Raw genomic sequence first — 23,904 nt, 5'->3', positions numbered from 1 at the left:
ACGGGTACCCCTAGGCGTCACTTTATTGACGAACAAGGAACATTGATTTCAACGGGTACCCCTAGGCGTCACTTTATTGACGAACAAGGAACTCCATTGATTTCAACGGGTACCCCTAGGCGTCACTTTATTGACGAACAAGGAACATTGATTTCAACGGGTACCCCTAGGCGTCACTTTATTGACGAACAAGGAACTCCATTGATTTCAACGGGTACCCCTAGGCGTCACTTTATTGACGAACAAGGAACTCCATTGATTTCAACGGGTACCCCTAGGCGTCACTTTATTGACGAACAAGGAACTCCATTGATTTCAACGGGTACCCCTAGGCGTCACTTTATTGACGAACAAGGAACTCCATTGATTTCAACGAGTACCCCTAGGCGTCACTTTATTGACGAACAAGGAACATTGATTTCAACGGGTACCCCTAGGCGTCACTTTATTGACGAACAAGGAACATTGATTTCAACGGGTACCCCTAGGCGTCACTTTATTGACGAACAAGGAACTCCATTGATTTCAACGGGTACCCCTAGGCGTCACTTTATTGACGAACAAGGAACATTGATTTCAACGGGTACCCCTAGGCGTCACTTTATTGACGAACAAGGAACATTGATTTCAACGGGTACCCCTAGGCGTCACTTTATTGACGAACAAGGAACATTGATTTCAACGGGTACCCCTAGGCGTCACTTAATTGACGAACAAGGAACATTGATTTCAACGGGTACCCCTAGGCGTCACTTTATTGACGAACAAGGAACATTGATTTCAACGAGTACCCCTAGGCGTCACTTAATTGACGAACAAGGAACTCTATTGATTTCAACGGGTACCCCTAGGCGTCACTTTATTGACGAACAAGGAACATTGATTTCAACGAGTACCCCTAGGCGTCACTTAATTGACGAACAAGGAACTCCATTGATTTCAACGGGTACCCCTAGGCGTCACTTTATTGACGAACAAGGAACTCCATTGATTTCAACGAGTACCCCTAGGCGTCACTTTATTGACGAACAAGGAACATTGATTTCAACGGGTACCCCTAGGCGTCACTTTATTGACGAACAAGGAACTCCATTGATTTCAACGGTTTGCCTTAAGCGTCAGATTAAGACGCAAAAGGCAAATTAGGCTACGTCATCGAAATTTTCTAAAGCTCTGGTAAGAAATAAGGCCTAATAAATTTATGTTTTTTATAGCTAAGTTTGTATAGCTACATAAATGTATTTAATGTCCATAAATCCGCTTTTTAATATTATCTGTAGAAGACTTTTATCTGGGCTAGGCTACCTCCAGCAACTCCAAAGCTTTAAAATCCATAACGCATGTGTGTATACATGTATACATACATATACACACATGTACGCAATGTGCATAAAATGTACGAAAAAATATAAAAATACAAATAAATAAATGAATGAATGAATGAATGAATGAATTAATTAATGAATTAATTAATAATAATAAGGATACAGTAGGCCTAAACAATCATTTAATTATGCATTATAAAAACGCATATATATATACTTCTGGCCTGTTCCTTATTGTGAAAAAAAAAGATTAAAACACACACACATTTATATTTATAGATTTGAGATCTTTAGGCTATTTTTACATTTGATGCCAGGGACATTAATAAATTAATTATCAGCTCGCTATTAATGTTATCTGTAGAATCTGCGATATTACGTGCTTTTACTGTTGTGGTTCTTATGTTGGCCAATCAAAACATAACAAACTCTTACACATAATCAACCGGGTATTTTTATGGAGTAATTGTTGGTTTATAATTAATAAATGTAAAATATTGTAATATATATATATATATATATATATATATATATATATATATATATAATAAAAGCAATGCCACCAAATGTTTTTTTTGTTTTTGTTTTTTTTGTCTGGCATCCTGTTCTCGCGGTAAGTCCTGTCGTGCTTTCAATGCTATATCTCGTCTTTGCACGGTAGATTCTGGTGTTCTTCTGGTACATAATTTAGAGAAAGAATTTTTCTTGGAATCATTGTACTTTTTTGTGCATCATGTTCACACGTCTATCAGGGTTGTTATATATATATATATATATATATATATATTTCATTTATTTCATTTTATTTTATTTTTTATTAAGAATAAAAGCCATACCTAAAACCTATTGACGGGTGCTAATGATACCTGATGATATGCTGCTATAGTGGCCTACGTCCATTAGCATGTTAGCATGCTAATACTTTATAATTTGGGGTTTATCAGATACTTTATGACCTGGGATTTGTGTTAGACTGCCGTAATAGACTAATTAACTCAAATGAATAAGAATGTTAAAACTTCGACTAAGATGAAAAGAAGATTTGGTTAAAACTCTAATAACTTGTCATTAACATTTTTTATTAATTCAGATAACCTGTATTATCTTATATAATATATCAGTACTATTTACAATCAATGGCATGTGAACATTAAATCTTTTTATTTTTGTAATATCTTTCTATGTTTTTCCATAGGTTATAACGAACCCAACATCACTTTTAAGAACTTTATCTATCTATCTATCTATCTATCTATCTATCTATCTATCTATCTATCTATCTATCTATCAGCTATATAACGAACCCAACAGCACTTTTAAGAGCTTATCTATCTATCTATCTATCTATCGATCTATCTATCTATCGATCTATCTATCTATCAGCTATATGACGAACCCAACAGCACTTTTAAGAGCTTATCTATCTATCTATCTATCTATCTATCGATCTATCTATCTATCAGCTATATAACGAACCCAACAGCACTTTTAAGAGCTTATCTATCTATCTGTCTATCTGTCTGTCTGTCTGTCTGTCTGTCTGTGTGTCTGATCTATCTGTCTATCTCTGTTTTGATCTGTGTATCAATATCTCTCTATCTGTCGAGTGTCTATACAATCACATGATGGACTTTGAGTTAGAAGAAGAGTTGAGAAATACTGATGAGCTCCTTGAAAACTTACAAGCTCGAGAGGTAAAATAAAGTTATTGTACAAGCATTGAGTTTAGTATATTTTCTTAAAATTGTCCTGTTGATTTTATATTAAGTCACAATATTAATTTCACAATGACTGTTACTTTATTGGTCAATAGTATGCATTTATTAACCATAACAAGACATTAAGTGATATTATATTTCTTGAATTTTTGGCTAGTCTTTTGTTATGCTCTTAGGAAAGACTGTCCAAAAGCAATGTGCAGCCTCTACCCCCACCCCCTACTGTTCAATGGAGAAAGAGGGACAGCCAAGGTGAAATAATTTACAAATATCCAAGAGCCAGAAGGGCAACTGTAGAACGTAAGTATAAGGTACTCACTGTATATGCTCATAAAAATGATATATATGTATAATTCTCCATATGTGAGTCCAGAATCCATACTCCATATATACTGTATATATTAAGAAGCAATTGTATATATATATATACATTATGTGAAATTGTGCTTCTGTTTTGTAAATAGGACTAGGAAGTGACCACAACAACCTTTCTGGTAATGTTTAGCTACATCAAAATTATGTTGAGTGTATGTGTATCTCTTTTTGTTTATTTCTTTCTCACATTTCTTTTTAGCAGGTCCACTTGTTGTAGAAGATGACTTGACGGGTGGCCCTGCAAATACCTCTGAGACAGCTGGTATACACTGAAGCAAAATATTGATTAGTGTTTGATATTTAAAAATTAACTTTTTTATATAGATGTGAATAATTCCATCATTAGACTTTTAATGATGGAATTTTGTTCCACCACAACAACCTTTCTGGTAATGTTTAGCTACATCAAAATTATGTTGAGTGTATGTGTATCTCTTTATGTTTATTTCTTTCTCACATTTTTTTTTTTTAGCAGGTCCACTTGTTATAGAAGATGACTTGACGGGTGGCCCTGCAAATGCCTCTGAGACAGCTGGTATACACTGAAGCAAAATATTGATTAGTGTTTCATATTTAAAAATTAACTTTTTTATATAGATGTGAATAATTCCATCATTAGACTTTTAAGTGCATACACAGTTATATACTTTTAGATGTAAATCTTGATTTTGTTTTTTAAATATATGTTTGTTAATTTGACTTAGATACCATTCTTGAAGAGCTAAAGAGGCTGTTGGACACTAAGGAAGTTGATGATAATGTTATGCCAATGCAAGATCATCAACCTCGGTCTGCATCCAATGACTGGACCAATTAGAACTGAAATGAGGGAGGAGAGATGGAAAGAAACAAGATCTTCACTTGTGGAGAACATTTTGAAAGGAGAGGATGCAAGTTCCTCATCCTGCCAACAGTGTAGATCAAATGCAGCTATTGTGCGCTGTAGGGACTGTCTCCCTTACCCTTTCCTCTGTGCCGATTGTGATGAGAGAAGACATGGTAGCTTCTTTGTTCTCCATAATCGGGATTCTCTTGTCTCAGGTTTTGTACAACCCTTACCTCCATCCACAGGATTCTGCCAGGAAGCTGGTCAAATTTTTGTTAAACATCTTGGTAAGATAATGTTATGCTTAGTTGTATTGTTGTTTTATTGTGCTCTTAATATATGATGTTTTTAAATATATCTTATTTTTTGCACAGTTCGACTGCTGCCTGTAGAAATACCTGCCCATATTTGTGATTGCAGTAATGGGACAGTCCTTGTTTCTTCAGGCAGGCCCATGACCCTCATCACTATGAATGGAAAGGAATATTTTTGCATCACATTTTTTCTAATATTTATTACCATTTCCTTATTGTCTAATAATTATATGTAGCTTGTATTACTCCTGTAGGCCGTTACAACCTTAGCATGCCTCACTTGTCCTGTGCTTCGTGTGGACATTCACGAGAGACGTCTTTGTCAGAACTTCAGAGGAGTGGTTACTGGCCTGGCAACATCCCTGCAAGTATGCTGTTCACAACAGATGTGCTCGTCTCATTTCAAGAGATGAAAATGGCATCACCAGGGATGTCTTTTCAAGCATTTGTTAAAATGCTTGATGAGAAAACAATTCTCTTTGGTAGAGTAAGTATTTTATTTGTTTTTAAATTTGATTTATCATTAACCATTGGCAAGTAAAATTACTATTTTCTTTGAAAGTAGTAGAAACCTTTTCATGTATAGATTTAACAACTAAGATATTGAATATAGTGAAAATTATATACAATATTATTCTCAATTCAGCTATGTACACTAGCCTTAACTGATGTTAAAGTTAAACTATCCTTTATGATTATCCTTTTAACCTTTTGGAGATTAATTTAAAAGAATATGAGTGCTTTCAATGCTACATATAATCAAACATGTTCTACCCAGTAAAACACCAGTATTACATGTGCTTAATTTTGCAGAGTGGAAAAATATCAGCCAATGTCTTTAGCTGCAGTTTTAATGAATGGGTTGCAGCAAGATATGCAGTGGAAAAGATGTGCCAGGAGGAGTTTTTCACTTGTCCAGCATGCACTCCAGACATGCTAGCTGTATGTGTTGACGGAAATCGCAAACACTATCGGTTTAAAAACACAGCAAGGTACTTTTTTTAAATAAAGTGATTTTCTTAATTTTGAATGATGTGTTAATATACGTTCTTGATGTGTTTCTCGATAGCACAGAGAAAAGAGGATTATTTGACCATATTTTTATACAAAGTGATGTGGAGGTGTCTGACTTTGTGGACTTTGTCCGCAACAACAATGATCACGTAAGTATTTTTATTTATGTTAGCATGATCACGTAAGCATTTTTATTTATGTTGGCAGATATTACTAGATAATTTCTTTTACAGCTTTTCACAAACAATTTTACACATTCCTTAAACTAAATGTATTGCTTAGAAAATAATTAAACAGATCCAGAAGATAAAATATGATGCCCTCTGACAACATGCTATGTGCATTTTTACATTATGACTACTTCAGAAATTTGTGTTCATTGTTTTAAAATTAGCTTGGATTGAAGCAGTCAATGTGTAGTTTTTTAAAGGCCATAATATAACAGTTAACTCAGTCAATATGTACAATACATGGTGAGATGGATTTGTTTGTTCAAAGCATTAATCATTTTTGAGAAATCTGTAAACTCATCTTACAAAAGCTAATGTGAATGTTCTGTAAATATTGAATCTTTTTTGTTGATCATGTGTAAAGTCCTGTCACATTTAGAGTGGTCTATTTAGCATCTCTTTTAAGCTTTTTTAAAATGTTTATAATTTATATGATCTAGGTGTCGGGAAGAGGACTGTGTGGTGCATCACAATGGACAGCAGCAAAAGAATTGGCCAAGAAATCAAGCAGCAAACTGGATGAGGAGGGATTAGAGATTGCTGTCTGTCGCCATGGCATTCTCCTTATGGCCTTAAACATGTTCCGAGGGGAAATTTTTGCGTACCCACTCTTTCTTCAGAAAAAACTTGCAGATATGTCACAAGGGAGCATTAAATTTTTCTGTTCAGATGTAGCCTGCAAATACTTCCCATATCTCCAACGTGTGTCTAAACAGTGCCCTGAGCTGCAGTCTTTACTGGACATGCATCCTTTTCTGTCTGTGATGCATGCCAAAGCACACTCTTGTAAATGTGAGGTATATTGCCATGCGTTTTAAACATGTACTAATAAGAAGAAATGCACAAATTTTAAATGCGTTGATTTTGTCGGATTTAAAAACTTGTTAGGTCAAGTACAGTGGGGCCTACCAGGAAGGAGCTGGGTCAACTATTGGTGAGGAAGTGGAGCAGGTGAACAGCTTCCTATCTAGAATTGCTGTTACAAGCAAATACATGTCAAAATCAGGTTTGTTGAATTAAGTATGAATAATATAGAATGACTTTTGTTATATACGTACCTCTCATTACATTTTCTTATATTTATGTTATAGGCAGAACAGACATGATTACAACGCAAGCCATGTCCTGGAATAAGCGTAAGGTTCTCAATTTGGGACAAGCTCTAGTTAACAGATATACAAAGGTATAACTTTCTTCTCAGTCACATATTGCAGTTGGGATTTTTAGGTTTTACTCATTTATTCCTATCTTAATTAAAGGTGTAAAAAGTAAATCAAAGTCAATCAGTAGTAGGGGCCGTGTCTACTCATGATAGGGGAGAAGAGAGTGAGAAAAAGAGGGAGGGAAACATTACAAAAGAAGGGAATATCACTGGAAAAAGAGCAATCAAGGGAGGGGTGTGTTTGTTTGAGTTTATTTTAAATATCCAGTGTTACATAGAAATTGTTTACTGCACCTGTAAATGAAATGCAGGACTTTTTCAAGTTGACTTTGTATTTTGTAGACTCAGAAGGCTCTTCAAGTGCAGCAACACACCTTGGAGGCATTGAAGACAGAGCTAACACTTCAAGATGATACTGTTCATCAGTGGGTTTCAGATGTACAGCAATGGGCAGAAGGTATTGTTTTGATTTGCTTTGTTATTATTCTTATTATTGGCAGGTAACACATTAAGCTGCTTTTATGCAATTTCTTGTGTAGAAAATGACCGACACGGGAGTGGTGATACGAGAAGGTTGCAAGAAGAAATAGAGGCACTAACAGTCAGCATCAAAAGGCGTACACAGCGTCTGTACAGTCAAACAGGTGAAACACAAACATTGGGAATTTACCATGTTATTTTTTAACTATTATGTCATTGGATGTCACATTGTATATGCATTTATTTCTTTGTAGCTAAAAAAGTGCTGTAATGCTGTAATGTTTTTTTATTTTTTATTTAATTCAGATAGCAACAAGCGACGCCATTCTTTGCGACTCAGAAGGAGTGAGGAAAAGAAGAAGCTAGCTGCTGCAGTGGAAGAATACAACAGCATAGCGGATCCATCCCAGCAGCTTGGCTCAGTCGAAAACTTTTTTACAGCTGAGACTGTTGCTTGGCCTTGGCAAATCCCTTGCAGTACTGGTATGTTCTATATAACAGGGCAATTCAGTTATGTTCCCAGAGAGCCACAACCAGCAGAGTTCAGTTCCAACCCTAATCAAACACATCTGCCTGCAATAATCAAGCAATCCTGAAGACCTTGACCAGGAACAAAATTGAATAGCACTATTCTGTAAGACAAGTCTATGTCATTGTTTTTATGAGCAGGCACTGTATATAATGACTCTTTTGTTAACCTTATTTCAGAATTGGCTCCATTTCTCACCAAGAGGAAGGTGTTTGACAAGGTGATGGCAGTGAGACGCCTTCAGGAAGAGAGAGGTCTAATTTGTAAGGAGATGAAACAGCACTGGACAGTCCTGACACAAAAGATGTCCAAATTTGAAGCACTGATTAATGAGATAAGTTCAAAATGTAAGAAAGTCTTTAAACATTTATTTGTGCTTGTGTATACAGTATATAGCATTGTATTTTTTCTTAATGTATCCTTTTGTTTTTCAGCTCTTTTTCCAACACTGTCTGACACTGCATGCAAAGGTCTCCTCTGCATTGTTCGAAAGAAACATTATGAACTTAGGCATTTAATGCAGTTGGTAAAGGCAGGCTGTAAAAATGTAAAAATTTTCAGCCAACAAGATTTGATGTCTGAAGAAGAGAAGCTTGACCAGGAAGATGACTTGCAAGAGGAAGGGCTCTCAGAAAGCGACAACAGCTCAGATGATGAACAGGATTTTCCTTAAAGGTGGGGTATGTGATTTGCAAAATCAAAAATGTTCATTTCAGTGCTTCTAACTCAGTGGCTGTAAGTGGGTTAGGAATAGGATTTCAAGTGATTTTGAAAAAATGGCCAAAAAAGAGAATCACATACCCCACCTTTAATAAGGCACTATCACGATTTGTCTGGGAACAGACCGGGGTGTCTTTGAACAATTACCTTATAAATTCCATACGGCTAATATTACATCTAAAAAAAATACTTTGATGATTACAGTTTTTCTCGATTGTTTACACACATTTTCTGGTACTTGAGACACAATGACCACAACATGTAACTCATTCACCAACCCCCTGAACCAATTCTGCTAAACTACAAGCTCAGTTCCTGCTTTACACTCAAATTGCACTTCTAAAACACACTTTTTTCAAAACACTACACACAATTCTCTGCTTTTGGCACAATTTTCATGCAGAAAATCTCTTGTTTTCACAAGGAACACACTGCCATTCAAATATGCACACTGACTCATCACATGGGCAAACACCCGTCACACAGTTTTACAATTAGCAATCAGAGCTTTAGCATAAAAGGGCAACAGGTGAGCTCTTCAATGGAGCAAATTTTTTTTTATTTTTTTTTTACTGTAACTGTATACAGTAAATTCTTCTGTTGTTTTGTAGACCATGTAGTCCACTGTATGTACAACTTCGTGTTGGTTGGGGATGTACACTGTGTACATTGTTTTTGTGGGAAAAATAAAATATATTTGTTACCGTGTATTTGTGTGTTCTGAGTGTAAAAACAATATTCTCAAATATTTTACAACACACTTATGTATGTACTGTCTGTAGTAAGTGTAACACTGAACAAAAAAAGGCCTAAGTCATTATGATGAATGGAGAATAAGTGTTTTCCATTCATCATAGTGTTTTACATTGAGCACATCAGTGTTCAACTGGCTCTTATAAATGTCTATTCATGTTATGGTTTGTGTGTGTCATTTGAAAACAAAATACAATTTTGAGAAGAAATAACATTGTTTTGAATGTAAAGTTTCATTTTGCAGGAGAATTGAGGGGTTTTGCCCATTGTGTGTGTGTTTTTGGATTTGTGTGTAGAGTTCTGAGAATATGAGGCATGCTTTCAGAAAATGTGTGTAAACAATCGAGAAAAACTGTAAGATCAATGGAGCTGTCTAAGATTCTGTAATGGAGTTTACATTCAGTGTGCATATTTTGACACTTAATAGTTACTCAAGGCACTTATTTTACTTGTCCAAATGAAATAAAATGTATTCCAAAACATATATACAATACTCAAAACAAACTGGGATATTCACACACAAATTACATTTGACTGCACTTAATTTTGTGATTTTTTTTAAATTTGTCTTATATTTGGTTTTATAATTCTAGATTGTATGAATGTGTCCTGGTATGTAAAGCACTTTGGCCGACATGTGTTTTAAAATGTGTTACATAAATAAATGTGGATTGATTGTCTGAGCTCTTTTTTTCCCCCCAATTTTTTATTGATTTAATAAAAAAAAACTACAAACAAATCCTTACCATGACTCTTACTGAGACCATCTTTTTTTTAGTCAGATCAATGACATTTGGGACAAAACCCCAAAATATTATCATTGCTCATACTTAGTGATGTGTTACAGTGACAAATGGCTGAAAAGTGCATATAAGCAAGATTACTGACGCAAAGTAGTGATGCCCAACACTTGTTCCACAGGCCAAAGTCATTGCTTGAGAAATAAATGGAGAAGCTTATTTCATTCGTCCTTCTGCTATAACTATGAATTGTATAATAATTTGTTGGCTAGTCTATAGACTAGTATTATTATTTTTACAACATTTTTGTGAAATATTTCTGTATTTCATCAGATAGTCCCATTATACCCATTGAAAGATTTTGTATTTTCAGTCATCAGATTCATCTACATTGTGACTTAGATTTAATCAACTGAAAACAGTGTCTGTAAAGGTGTGAACCAAGTGGCCCATAGAATCTGATAGGTGTGAAACAACATTGCTCAGGTACATTGCAGTGTAGATCGATCTCCTGTGGGAGGTCCTAACAGTTTTCTTTTGTTTGTAGCCCTTTTATCTTCATGTATAAAGTTCTGTCTCACACACAGAACTTTGGGTTAAGATTGTTGAAGGGCGACATGCTAACATCACTGCTAAAGGACTGCTACACTACAAACCTTCAATAAATTCTTCTGCCCCACAAGAACTCTGGTCAAGCTTACATATTTTATGTATTGGAGAAATCGAATACATTGGTGAGCCACCCAAACCACTGCTCAGCCAAATACACCAAAATCCAACACCATCAACAACTAATACAAGCCTGATGTAAGCATAGAAAAGGGTGGAAAGAGAAAATACAGTATTCAATATAAATGTGATTCAGCAGTTCGTTGTCCATGATTAAGGCTGCATTTATGCATGTATGTATGTAAGATAATATGTGTATATGTTTATGCACATGTTTTACTGTCCTTACACCCCAAGGGCCCATAGCGCTCCCCGAAAGAGCAAAAAAAAGGGCATATTTCAAATGACTGTAAATCAAGTCTAACTATGTATGCTATGTTTACTAAATAAATTTGGTCAAAGTTTTCAGACATGGAAAGGTGGTATAAAGGCGTTTTAAAAAGTGCTCACAGTAAAATAACAAATTCCGGCCTGCCTCTAAAATATGTAATTGAGGTTTGCACAATGAACATATTTAAACATGCCTTTGTTCATTAAAGTATTTATGAACTTTGTATGAACTTTGTTCATTACTTATTTAATTTAATTACTAAACTTTTAAACTACATTACCCATACGCCTAAGTCGTAGATGGAACAGGAAAACAGGGTGCTGCTATTTGTAGTTCATAGAAGTGTGTAATCAGTCACGCTTAGGGTTAGGGTTAGGGTTAGGATCTCTGTAAATTAGTAATTTCTCTCAACATTGCTACACCCCATTGTTAATTTAATGTATTACTGACGTAATAATAACAGCAAAACATACTTTGTAACAAAAATTGATTTTAATATGGCTTTAAAGGGATATTTAATTTCTTTCTTCTGCTGAACAGAAAGGAAGATATTTAGAAGAGCATCAGTAACAAGACAGTTTCTGGTCTCATTGACTTCCATAGTATATATTTTTTCCTACTATGGAAGTCAATGAGACCAGAAACTGTCTGGTTACTGATGCTCTTCTAAATATCTTCCTTTCTGTTCAGCAGAAGAAAGAAATTCATACAGGTTTGAAACAACTTGAGGGTGAGTATATGATGACAGAATTTTCATTTTAAAGTGGAGTATCCCTTTAAGACCTCAACAGGTCCTGTGGATTCCAATGAAACCTCAAAGGCAGTGAAAACCCAGATTTAAAAAGAAATTATCCATTGAGTAAGAGGTTGCAAGATTGAAATCAAAACATGATAAAGCTGCTGGAATGTAAATTTGCGATAACACAGTGAAATTTTTTTTTTTTTAAACGTAGCATATCTGACAGAAAATATGTAGCAGGGTGTACCACCATGGGTAGTAGGCCTGCATTTGACACTGGAGACACTAAATTGTCCATGTAGAGTGTGAATGTTTATTTGTCTGTCTGTGTTGTCATGCAATAGACTGGCCATCCGTTCGGGTTGTTTCCATTCATTAAGCCCAATATGCTGGCATTGGCTCCCGCACCTTACCTCACCACACCGTGAGTGTGTGTGTGTGTGTTTTTACAGCGTTGAACATTGTAGCCAATCACAGACATATATGTTGTGCCCATCACCGCAATGGCCAATCAGAGGTTTTTACGTGTGACACCTCGGAATCACGTTCGAGACGTTTGTTAACAAACGTCTCGAATATATAGTTAATTTATGAAATACTGCAGGCAAGATGTTGAATACATAAAACAAAAATATGTAAATTCATCCGAAATTCAAATTCAATGTTATGATATAATTTTCTAATCCCGTTACCAATAATGCCACACTTTTTTATTGTACTATTTTATGCCCTGCCATGTTCGCTACATGTTGTCTTCAATACAAAACAATTGTAACAAAAAAGGTGTATTGTTACTGCTGTACGTACACACTGCCTTATTATTTTTTTTAAAGAGAATTGACAGTGAAGAGCAGGGCAAAAAGCAACAACAAAAAATCTGTTATTATGTCAAAATAGATCTGTGCATGAAGTCTCTGCAGTATATTGTCTTCTAGACATGCCAATTTGTACATTTTATTACTATTTTTTCACTTGACTGTTTTAAAGAAATGTTTACTTAATTGATTACAATATTTGAAGGGTAGCTATATGCTAATGTTTTAATGTATTTTTGCCTGTTAACATTAATTGTTACTCATTTATTTATTGTTAAATATACTGTTTTAGTTAATTATTTCCAATATATATATATATATATATATATATATATATATATATATATATATATATATATAGTTTATTTTTGCCATAGTACCTTAATTGGTACCAAGAACAGCCATTTTGCCCAAGTTACCATAAATAATACTTATCAATTCAATAACATTTACCAGATGATCGTGTACAGTTTCAATAATGTTCAGCCTTTGTAACACCCAGTTGAAAATATTACTCCAAAATGGGGGGAAAAAATGTGTGTGGGGTGGGGGGGGGGCTCACAGTACCAATGTTTGATAATTTATTCAACATTAATTACCATAAAAGTGATTTGTAAAAAAGTGAAAAGTAATCAATTGATTATTAGATTTATTAGAAAACAGCAAAGAAACAGTTACATGCAATAAATGTAGATAAGAAAACAAGAATAGCAAACTAAAACAGTAACTTAGGTACATAAACTTTAAACTAAATTTTAGTCTTGGAAGAAAAGATTGTAGGGCTCCCAGGTGTCCATCCATTTCATCCCACTGCAAATCAGTAAAAATAAAAATTAAAGATCATATAAAAATTTACAGAACAGGCTATGACATGTAACTATTGAAAAAAGATTGACTTTTTGAAGGGCAAAAATATTTTTGCATTCAGTTAAGACATTTAAATACATAAATGTAAGCAAGAAAGATGTATTAGGCAATCAAAATGAATAAGTAAAAGTTTATTATAATACATGTAAACACAAATATCCTAGATTTTTACAACAGGTTTACCTCATTTGTATAATTACCATAGTGCAACCTTATACAGGTTATATGTGATACATACCATCCTGAACACGGCTTCCATCTCACTTTGACCTCTTTGACACCCTTTAAGAAACACACACACACACACACACACACACACACACACACACACACACACACACACACACATATTAAATTAAATATCATGCTAAAAAAAATAAAAAATACAAATAAACGTGCCTGTACCATGCCCTTACTAGGCCACAGATTCATTCTCATTTCAAATAAATGTACATTATTTAAAAAAAAATTCTTATGTTTCAATCTTTTACTAAGTAATACATTTCTGACAAACATTTACAAAATGAGTTCAATCTTACTTCCTTTGACATCCTATTCCTTATGATCTTGTCATATGGAAATGTTTTTAATCTGGGATGTACTTGGCATTCTACAACAGAAAAATATAAAAGGATATAATATATAATCAGGAAATGTTTACACTCATGACATATTAACAGTTCGGTAAGCAATTCTTAATAAATAGAATGCATAAATCCTTGCAATGGGCTGGCCACCTGAAACCCTAAAAATGAACTGAAATTAGACCATCTGAAGTACAATTTGCTTTGAATTGGTTGTGTGGTTTGGTAATAGTGCACATTATGGAAGCTAAATATGGCAGATTATTTAATGTTATCATCAAGCCTCCATAGCACGTTTGTCTCGATCAAGAATTTAATCGGGGCTTAAATATAAGATCCTGTGGCAAGCAGGACGAGGTCGAGGGACGTGAGAGGACGGCACGAGACCGGTGGAGTGATTACTGATGAGCGGCACATGCGCGACGCACTGGTCTCTCACGTCCCTCGACCTCGTCCTGCTCCCGTCCACAGTTCCATTAATAGAACACTTGAAATTTGTTTATAACTCATTTGGTGTTATTTAAAAGCATTTAATTAAAACAGCAACCATGCACACAGGAATAGTATGACGCCTGTACGCATTTGACCACTGTATAACAATCAAGAAGTAAGTTTGAACATTAAAGGGGATTATTGCAGTTTATGCACAATCAGTTGCATACACATATTCAGCTTCATATACATTATTGTCTATGATTAGTTATGGAATTTAACAATATTTTGCGACTTAAAAACAGCCTTTTAAAAATGATATTGAAATAAGAAACTTGTGTTCTACATTGTACTTAGTCAGTTTTCATTAAAAATGCAAATACACAATACCTGCTTGTTTATACATCCATTTGCTTTGTTTGGCTCCTTTCCTTGGAATTATTGTGGAGGAATTGTCTGTAAAACACACACACACACACACACACGGAAATTGGGAATAGAACTTTGTTCAAGCTTAAATAAAACTTATTGCATGTTGTGCATGTTTTTGCCTGAAGTGAAAAAAAAAAAAAATCACCTGCATCTTTGGGCTTAGATGGGGCAGCATGACTGTTCTGGCAGTGGAAAGAAGGGTTTGTAGATGGAAGATGTGAATCATAGAAAGTAGGGGTGATGCAAGAGGAGGTAGGGGTGAGGGGAAATGGTGTAGGAGGAGGAGTGGGGAAAGAAGATGGAGGAGGAAGAAGGGTGATGTAAGAGGAAGTGGGAGGAAAAATGTTGGAGGACGAAGATGGAGAAGGAAGAAGGGTATCAAAAGACGAGGAAGAAGGAGGAAGGCTGGAGGGAGAAGATGAAGGAGGAGGAGGAGGAGGAGGAGGAGGAAGGGTGTACAAAGAAGAGGAAGAAGGAGGGAGGCTGAAAGAAGATGGAGGAGGAAGGGTGTAGAAAGGGCAGGAAGAAGGAGGAAGGCTGGAGGAAGAAGATGGAGGAGGAGGAAGGGTGTAGAAAGGGGAGGAAGAAAGAGGAAGGCTGGAGGAAGAAGATGGAGGAGGAAGGGTGTAGAAAGGGGAGGAAGAAGGAGGAAGGCTGGAGGAAGAAGATGGAGGAGGAAGGGTGTAGAAAGGGGAGGAAGAAGGAGGAAGGCTGGAGGAAGAAGATGGAGGAGGAAGGGTGTAGAAAGGGGAGGAAGAAGGAGGAAGAAGATAGAGGAGGAAGGGTGTAGAAAGGGGAGGAAGAAGGAGGAAGGCTGGAGGAAGAAGATGGAGGAGGAAGGGTGTAGAAAGGGGAGGAAGAAGGAGGAAGGCTGGAGGAAGAAGATGGAGGAGGAGGAAGGGTGTCAAAAGAGGAGGAAGAAGGAGGAAGGCTTGAGGAAGAAGATGGAGGAGGAGGAAGGGTGTCAAAAGAGGAGGAAGAAGGAGGAAGGCTGGAGGAAGAAGATGGAGGAGGAGGAAGGGTGTCAAAAGAGGAGGAAGAAGGAGGAAGGCTGGAGGAAGAAGATGGAGGAGGAGGAAGGGTGTCAAAAGAGGAGGAAGAAGGAGGAAGGCTGGAGGAAGAAGATGGAGGAGGTGGAAGGGTGTAGAAAGAGGAGGAAGAAGGAGGAAGGCTGGAGGAAGAAGATGAAGGAGAAGGAAGGGTGTCAAAAGAGGAGGAAGAAGATGGAGGAGAAAGGGCGGAAGTCGGGTGCTGGCAGACAGTTTCAGCAGTACTGGTTTGGTTTTGAAGCCTCATGTAATCTATGAGAAATTTTTGAAAGAAAATTTGAAAATATTTCTTTGAATATTGCATGTGTAAATCATACGAAATACTTACTTTTAATACAAATTTCATAAAGACTAGTCATCCTTTCAAAGATGGTTTGAAGTGGTCCAACTGCAAAGGGACCCATTGAAGTGATGACTTCAGCCACAAACCCATTTCTTTTCTCTTTAGAAATGAAGAGAATTGGCTTATAGCCAAGTACCTCCAATTTCTTAACCTGTAAAACAAATGCACAGACAGTCAATAAGTATCGGTATATTCATAATGGTAAGCAGGGACTTGTCTAAATGTTTAATTGAGAAATGTAGCAACTCATAATGTAATAACTGCACATAATGTAATAACTGCACATAATGTAAAAACTGCACATAATGAAATAAGTATTACATTATTAGTGAAATGTTCATGATGTAATGATTTTCTCAAAATATAATAAAATCTTGAGCTCATAATGTAATAACAATTTTTACATTTTGAGAAATGTATTACAATAGAAACTTACCAAAACATATCATATTTCATTAATGTAATAGCTTTTAAAACATAAAAATATTAGTATTCCCTTACAATACATTGAAAAAAAATCTAAATCCAGTCTTAAAGGGATACTCCACTTTTTTTGGTATAGGCTCATTTTACAACTCCCCCAGAGTTAAACAGTTGAGTTTTACAGTTTTCAAATCCATTCGGCCGATCTCCGGGTCTGGCGGGACCACTTTTAGCATAGCTTAGCATAATGAATTGAACCGGACAAGACCATTAGCATCTCTCTCAAAAAAATTACCAAAGAGTTTTGATATTTTTCCTATTTAACACTTGACTCTTCTGTAGTTACATCGTGTACTAAGACTGACGGAAAATGAAAAGTTGTGATGGTCTTGTCCGCATAATTCATTATGCTAAGCTATGCTAAAAGTGGTACCGCCAGACCCGGAGATTGGCTGAATGGATTCCAAAATGATAAAACTCAACTGTTTAACTCTGGGGAGTTGTAAAATGAACCTATTTCCAAAAAAGTGGAGTATCCCTTTAAACTACCTGCAAAATGCAACATTTAAATATTCATGCAATTAATATTACATATATATTAATTTAACAAAAAACATTGGAATTCCATTTTAAAAGCTATTACAGTAATGGAAATATGATATGTTGTGCAAGTTTCTAATGTAATACATTTCTCAAAATGTAAAAATTGTTATTACATTATGAGCTCAGTATTTTTTTACGTTTTGAGAAAGTGATTACAGTATAAGCATTTTATTACCATTATGAGTTGCTACAAGTAAGAATATATATATATATATATATATATATATATATATATATATATATATATATATATATATATATAATTAAACATATATATAATTAGTAAAAATCTGTTATTTTAAAAATTATATATATATACCCAGAAAAGCGCTATAGAAATGTAACAAAGTATTATCATAATTATATATATATATATATATATATATATATATATATATATATATATATATATATATATATATACAGTGCTATGCATAAGTTTAGACACCCATGCTAAAGTTTACTAAAAAGTGGAATAAAAAAATCATCTTTTGGAAATTGAACTTAATGCCTTAATTTAAAAAAATAGGAAAAATCCAACCTTTAAGGACACCAATTTTCTTTGTGAATGAATAATGTATCGTAAATAAATAAATGTTCTTCCTTAAAATACAGGGTGCATAAGTCTGGACACCCCTATGTTAAATTCCCATAGAGGCAGGCAGATTTTTATTTTTAAAGGCCAGTTACTTCATGGATCCAGAATACTATGCATCCTGATAAAGTTCCCTTGGCCTCTGGAATTAAAATAGCCCCACATCATCACATAGCCTTCACCATACCTAGAGATTGGCATGGAGTACTTTCCATAAGATCATCTCTCAATGCAAATCAAACTATTATAACTATTAAACTACTAGCTATTAGGCTAACTGAAATAAAACCATGCCAATCTCTAGGTATGGTGAAGGCTATGTGATGATGTGGGGCTATTTTAATTCCAAAGGCCAAGGGAACTTTATCAGGATGCATAGTATCCTAAAAAAAAAAAAAAAAAAATACTTATAAATAAAAATCTGCCTGCCTCTATTGGAATTTAACATAGGGGTGTCCAAACTTATGCACCCTGTATTTTAAGGAAGAACATTTATTTATTTACGATACATTATTCATTCACAAAGAAAATTGGTGTCCTTAAAGGTTGGATTTTTCCTAATTTTTTTAATTAAGGCATTAAGTTCAGTTTTTCAAAAGAGGATTTTTTATTCCTCTTTTTAGTCAACTTTAGTATGGGTGTCTAAACTTATGCATAGCACTGTATATATATATATATATATATATATATATATATATATATATATAACATTACTTTTTAAAATAACAGATTTTTACTATTTAATAATTCATAGTTATATATACGTATGCTTATATTATATTGACATAAGAATTATAAATATGAGAATACTTCACCTATACCCAGTGAATAATATGTTATCTGTATAATTTTGTATTTACCTCATTCATTTCAGTACAGGACAGTATCTATATAGGCTACTATGAACAGAATATATACTGATACTATATTTGCAGAACAAGACTTACAGCAATGCGGGCAGAATCCACCACACGAGCAGCATTTCTGTGTTTTTTTGTGCTGGACATCCATGCACTCTCTTCGATATACTTCTGCTTGTTTTTGACTCTCTGTCTGAGGGTTAAACTAGCAAAACATGTTTTACATGTTTTGGAGCTGGCATTGTTGAGTGCCTGGCAGTGGGGACATGGTGTCTTTTTTGGCTTTGTCATTTTGATCTAAAAAAAAAAAAAAAAAGTACAATGCATACAAAGCAAGTGCAGGCAACTGCTACAATTGGAGTTTTCTACCTGAGTTTTCTGTTTGGAAACTACAGTATACTGTATAGTAGAAGGTGTAGTGGTGTGAACAGAAAATTAGATAATAATTAGATCATATTTATTTGAATGCATGACATAATGTATGCAAAATAAATACTTTAAATGAAAATTCATTCAAACTAGTTATTTTTTTGACTTATCATTACAGTATGTGTATTAATGCAAATACCATATAAGCACATATAAGTCTCATATTCTGTATAACAAATGTACATATACATACACTTGTAGAAATTATATCACAATTATACAATTATATCACAATTATATCTGTGAAATCTGTGCATGGACATAGACCAAGTCGATTTTCTATGTAAATAATAAAAAGTAAACCATCCATTATTTAATTAGTCTATTATGGCAGTCTAACACAAATCCCAGGTCATAAAGTATCTGATAAACCCCAAATTATAAAGTATTAGCTAACATGCTAATGGACGTAGCAGGCCACTATATAGCCTACATAGCATGTATCATCATACATGACCAGGTATCATTAGCACCCGTCAATAGGTTTTAGGTATGGCTTTTATTCTTAATAAAAAATAAAATGAAATATATATATATATATATATATATATATATATATATATATTAGTGGTGGGCCGTTATCGGCGTTAACGCGCTGCGTTAACGCGAGACTCTTATCGCGCGATAAAAAAAATATCGCCGTTAATCTATTCCCCAAGTTGGGTTGGGAGATGGCTCTACTACACAAGCTATGATGACGCAATCTACCCGCGGCCGCGAGGTAAACCCAGCCGCAACGCATACACGGCTGAAAGTGAAAGCTGCAACATCCATTATTTGGACTTGGTTCGGATTTAAGCCGTCCGACAAACAGCAGCAAACTATAGACAGAGTGTGTGGGGTAACGGTTCGGTAAGTTAACACACGACTAATCCGTTCTACCACCTCAAATTCAAAACGAAACATGATATCACTGAATACCAGCGCGCGCGTATTATTCCCATTCCAGTAGGTGTAACGTTAACACATAATCTCTGTCTACGCCCGATTTTAAGAATCGTTGTTGTGTTTCTTTTTAACTGAAAAGACATCAGTTAGACAATATTCTAACTTTAAATTTGGGGTTTCATAAGCTCCAAGCTATAATAAACATTAGACCTTACTTAAGTATCTGCACCTAGTGTACTTAAATTTGATTTATCTGCAAAATTATGTTGTATACTTACAGTTTTGCACAATATATGTTCTCAAAACTACATACACCCTTTAAAAAATACATTTAGCAGTTGTTTAGCAGGGTCTGTGTAACCTGTTCTGAAATGGTTTTGTTATAGTATACTGTATATCGTTATCGCAAGAGGCTGCAATGTATATCACAATATAGATTTTAGGCCATATCGCCCATCCCTAATTGATAGCCTATAGTAGTTGATAATAACATAGGCCTACCTAATGTTGCCTACGGACGGTAACAGTACAGTAGTGACCTTTTACAGTATGAGTAGAACAGCTTTCTCAAGCAGTTTGTGATGCATTTTGGAAACAGGAGATGAGCCCCTGGTCTAATGCGCCACCTGGCTTGAGAAACCCGTTCTCAGACTTACTTTTATAGTCATTATTTGGGTAGCACACATATTCTGAATGCTTTCGGCAGAATTCAAATGAGCCATTTTAATCTAGATTAATCTAGATTAATTTCAAAATTAATCTAGATTAATCTAGATTAAAAAAATTAATCTATGCCCACCTCTAATATATATATATATATATATATATAACACAACCCTGATAGACGTGTGAACATGATGCACAAAAAAGTACAATGATTCCAAGAAAAATTCTTTATCTAAATTATGTACCAGAAGAACACCAGAACCTACCGTGCAAAGACGAGATATAGCATTGAAAGCACGACAGGACTTACCGCGAGAACAGGATGCCAGAAAAAAATACAAAAATACAAAAATAAAAAATTGGTGGCATTGCTTTTATTATATATATATATATATATATATATATATTACAATATTTTACATTTATTAATTATAAACCAACAATTACTCCATAAAAATACCCGGTTGATTATGTGTAAGAGTTTGTTATGTTTTGATTGGCCAACATAAGAACCACAACAGTAAAAGCACGTAATATCGCAGATTCTACAGATAACATTAATAGCGAGCTGATAATTAATTTATTAATGTCCCTGGCATCAAATGTAAAAATAGCCTAAAGATCTCAAATCTATAAATATAAATGTGTGTGTGTTTTAATCTTTTTTTTCACAATAAGAAACAGGCCAGAAGTATATATATATGCGTTTTTATAATGCATAATTAAATGATTGTTTAGGCCTACTGTATCCTTATTATTAATTAATTAATTAATTAATTCATTCATTCATTCATTCATTCATTCATTTATTTATTTATTTGTATTTTTATATTTTTTCGTACATTTTATGCACATTGCGTACATGTGTGTATATGTATGTATACATGTATACACACATGCGTTATGGATTTTAAAGTTTGGAGTTGCTGGAGGTAGCCTAGCCCAGATAAAAGTCTTCTACAGATAATACTAAAAAGCGGATTTATGGACATTAAATACATTTATGTAGCTATACAAACTTAGCTATAAAAAACAAATTTATTAGGCCTTATTTCTTACCAGAGCTTTAGAAAATTTCGATGACGTAGCCTAATTTGCCTTTTGCGTCTTATTCTGACGCTTAAGGCAAACCGTTGAAATCAATGGAGTTCCTTGTTCGTCAATAAAGTGACGCCTAGGGGAACCCGTTGAAATCAATGGAGTTCCTTGTTCGTCAATTAAGTGACGCCTAGGGGTACCTTCGACGTCTCCGTTGTGACGCGGAAGGCACTTGACCATGCTTCAGTTTTTGACGCCCTGGGAGTGAGAATGGGTTGCTATTTCTCAGATACAAGATTTTATCAATTGAGAAAGTTAATGTCTATTTATCATGCATATTTATTCATAAGTTTATTTATAAGAGAGAAGATTTCCCACCAACATTACAACACTTCTTTACTTTTATTTCAGATACTCATATCCATCATACAAGGCATAGTGAAATAAATCTTGTCTTACCGTTCTCTAGAACTTCAGGTCACAAAACTGACCTCAGCTTTAGGGGTCCTCAACTATGGAGTGAATTAAGTTTGTCCCTAAGATCCATGTCTTCTCTGCTTGTCTTTAAAAAACAGTTGAAAGACCTTTTGATTTTACAATGATAGTTTTTTTGTTATAGTTCCCTGCAGTATACTATAGTCTTACTGACTCTCATATGCTGCTCTTTACTTTTGTTCCTCCTTTACCTTTACCTTTACCCTTCAACATCTGTAACTTGAAGTTACTTCCATTAGGATAATTATGCTTCTGAAAATATGTTTTTCCCCTCTTTATTATTCAACTTATTTGTCTGCGTGCTTTTTTTGTTTATTCATGCAAGTGGAGTGGAACTCTGTATAAACCCAATTGGGTTTCGTTCCCCTCCTTGTACTGTATCCATGTGATATCCGTGCAGAACAAATAAAATAAATAAAAAATAAATAAGTTGACTGTCAAGAGAAAAGTCGGTAAGGTGTCCATTTGTATGAGTTTATCTGACATGAGGAGTTCACTGTTGATTCGGTTTAAATTAGCTCTGAATGAAACTAATTGCCACTCATTTGTCTGTCTCTCAAAGCAACGTATGAAATTGCCCGCACAAAATTAGTTGAGTATGAACTGAACACCGATGTACCAACCGAGTCTGATTCTACAGAGAAGACGGGAAGGGGGAAGCGCAAAAAGAGGTGAGGCTATTTGAACTACTACTACTAAATGGATGATGAAAATGTGAATTTCCCAATGACACAGGAAGGACAAGTTTTGTGGGAGTTTTGTTAAGTGTATTTGGCTCAGAGCTGTCAAAACGAGGGAGGTAAACAACAGATATACAATTAACCAATAAATAAAATTAAACATAATTAATAAAAGTAACAATCACATGTTTAGGGGGAAAAAGAGATGTATACAAATTGATGTGTGCATGCCTGAAGGGGGAATGGGGTGTTGGAACAGACGTTAAGGATCCATGTGAGGGTCTCTCTGGTACCCAGAGTGTTGTCATACTGTATATAGATCAGTCATGGAAATTCTCTAGTGGAAATATGTACAAACCCTGTGTATAGTGGTATCACCTGTTGTCCAAAATGTATATATATTTTTTAACCAACTGTTTTTAAAATGCTTTAACTCATTGATTGTGCTTGTATATTATAAATTTCTAGGCGAGTGATTTTGTCCAGTGAGGATGAGGATGATGACAATTGGTCCGGCAGCCAAATCAGGCCTACACCTCCATCCACCCTCTAGTGAGGTCATCAAAATGTACCATTTTGGTGATGAGCGTTTCCTTTGGTAGGGTGGTTTGATTCTTGGCTTTTTTGTGAGTTTGTGGTCTTTGAACAGTGTTTAACAAAACACATAATTTGTTGCTTTGAAAGAAAGAAACCAAGATGATCATGAATGAAGTTTTCACCCTCATAAACTAGAATAAATCACTAATCTTATTTCTGACCAAAAGTGATTAGAACATGTTT

At 34.8% G+C, this 23,904-nt stretch overlaps 1 protein-coding gene and 1 long non-coding RNA gene across 2 annotated transcripts in view; one reads left to right on the top strand and one right to left on the bottom strand.

Annotated features, from left to right (window-relative positions):
- Positions 1-6,436: 6,436 nt before the first annotated feature.
- The window catches only part of LOC307157281 (uncharacterized protein), a 198,580-nt gene continuing 181,112 nt past the window's right edge, over positions 6,437-23,904 (top strand). The window contains exons 1-8 of the mRNA XM_079869159.1: positions 6,437-6,599; positions 6,691-6,808; positions 6,894-6,985; positions 7,307-7,421; positions 7,504-7,608; positions 7,751-7,927; positions 8,153-8,320; positions 8,408-8,648. Of these exons, the coding sequence (XP_079725285.1) occupies positions 6,438-6,599; positions 6,691-6,808; positions 6,894-6,985; positions 7,307-7,421; positions 7,504-7,608; positions 7,751-7,927; positions 8,153-8,320; positions 8,408-8,646 (1,176 nt within the window). The 5' untranslated portion in view covers position 6,437 and the 3' untranslated portion in view covers positions 8,647-8,648. The remainder of the gene's footprint in view (positions 6,600-6,690; positions 6,809-6,893; positions 6,986-7,306; positions 7,422-7,503; positions 7,609-7,750; positions 7,928-8,152; positions 8,321-8,407; positions 8,649-23,904) is intronic.
- LOC307157303 lies at positions 16,280-22,022 on the bottom strand. The gene is made up of 4 exons (XR_013820923.1): positions 21,971-22,022; positions 19,016-19,225; positions 16,433-16,598; positions 16,280-16,356 (listed from the first exon to the last, which is right to left on the bottom strand). It is a non-coding gene; the product is annotated as an uncharacterized lncRNA (long non-coding RNA).

This window comes from Squalius cephalus (assembly GCF_949319135.1).
Source record: "Squalius cephalus genome assembly, chromosome: 4".
Lineage (NCBI taxonomy): Eukaryota > Metazoa > Chordata > Actinopteri > Cypriniformes > Leuciscidae > Squalius > Squalius cephalus.
This window is presented reverse-complemented; position numbering and strand designations above follow the sequence as displayed.